The sequence below is a fragment of the Mesitornis unicolor genome, unplaced genomic scaffold, assembly GCF_000695765.1.
Source record: "Mesitornis unicolor isolate BGI_N332 unplaced genomic scaffold, ASM69576v1 scaffold19442, whole genome shotgun sequence".
NCBI lineage: Eukaryota > Metazoa > Chordata > Aves > Mesitornithiformes > Mesitornithidae > Mesitornis > Mesitornis unicolor.
The window spans coordinates 15696-16724 of record NW_010170048.1 but is presented as its reverse complement, the minus strand read 5'-3'; the positions used below and the strand labels follow the sequence as shown (position 1 = coordinate 16724).

General features: G+C 35.6%; 1 protein-coding gene across 1 annotated transcript in view; it reads left to right on the top strand.

The window, feature by feature from the left end:
- Positions 1 to 1029, top strand: part of ERGIC2 (ERGIC and golgi 2) — an 18038-nt gene that overhangs the window by 5388 nt on the left and 11621 nt on the right. Inside the window, exon 4 of the mRNA XM_010179575.1 lies at positions 783 to 853. Within this exon, the coding sequence (XP_010177877.1) occupies positions 783 to 853 (71 nt within the window). The remainder of the gene's footprint in view (positions 1 to 782; positions 854 to 1029) is intronic.

The following is a 1029-nucleotide window of genomic DNA, read 5'->3' as shown; positions in this document are numbered from 1 at the left end:
AGCAGGAATTTATCACTACATTTGTTTGTTTATGAACTTGGCAAATACTAACCTGGTCTACTATTTAACAATACTAAAACCATCAGGTAATTTCATCTTCCTGATGAACATATGGATGCCTTTGCATTTAAAAGCAATTTTTACTATTATTTTGACATAATTTAGGTAATGAACCTTTATTTCTACGGGCTGGTTTTGGTTGTCCTAGACTGAGAAAGAGTGAAAATACCATTTCTACCAGGATTGCAGGCAAATCTTCAAGACTCGCTTTTTTTGGCTAGGATAAACCTTGCATTAATTGTATGGTACATACCATACAATTTGTGTTTGTCTCACAAGTATTAATTCACAAGTCATCCATTCTTACTCTTAAAATTTATTTTAGTATCTTTCAATTGTTTTCCAGTTAGCATAAAAATTTTGAAAGTTCTGATTATTTCTTTTTTAAATTTGAGAAATAAACAAAACGTTATCTTCTGCTTTGACTAATCTTGGTTTGGATTCACTGCTTATGAAACGGAAAAAACATTTATGCATAGCAGATCCTGGAAAATTTGTATATGTGTTTCACACAACATCTCTGTAGGTGTTACATCAATGAGAACATACTGCAAATATGAGGAGTTTGTTTCTGATCAATGTGCATCGGTTCATGTTGAAGGTTTGATGTGTTGACGGAGCAGTAACAGTTTACGGCTGTGCTTTGAAACTCCATTTCAGCTTGAACTTTGGTTTTTTTATGATCATCTGACTCTTATTATTTTTCTCCCTGTTTAAAATAGATGTGGGAGCTGATGTTCTGGATTTAGCAGAAACAATGGTCGCCGCTGCAGATGGACTGATATATGAACCTGTAAGTTGATTCTTAACCTTTTTGTTTAAAGAGGAAATTGCTCTTTACCTGGTGGAAAGCACTGCTGGGCTGGTTTTCTTGCTGTGTTTTTTTCCCCACAGTTGGGCTGCACAGAGCCTCCCCAAATGTTGTCTGATCCTTGAGTGAGGTCTGCAGTACTTACTCCAGGAATCTGC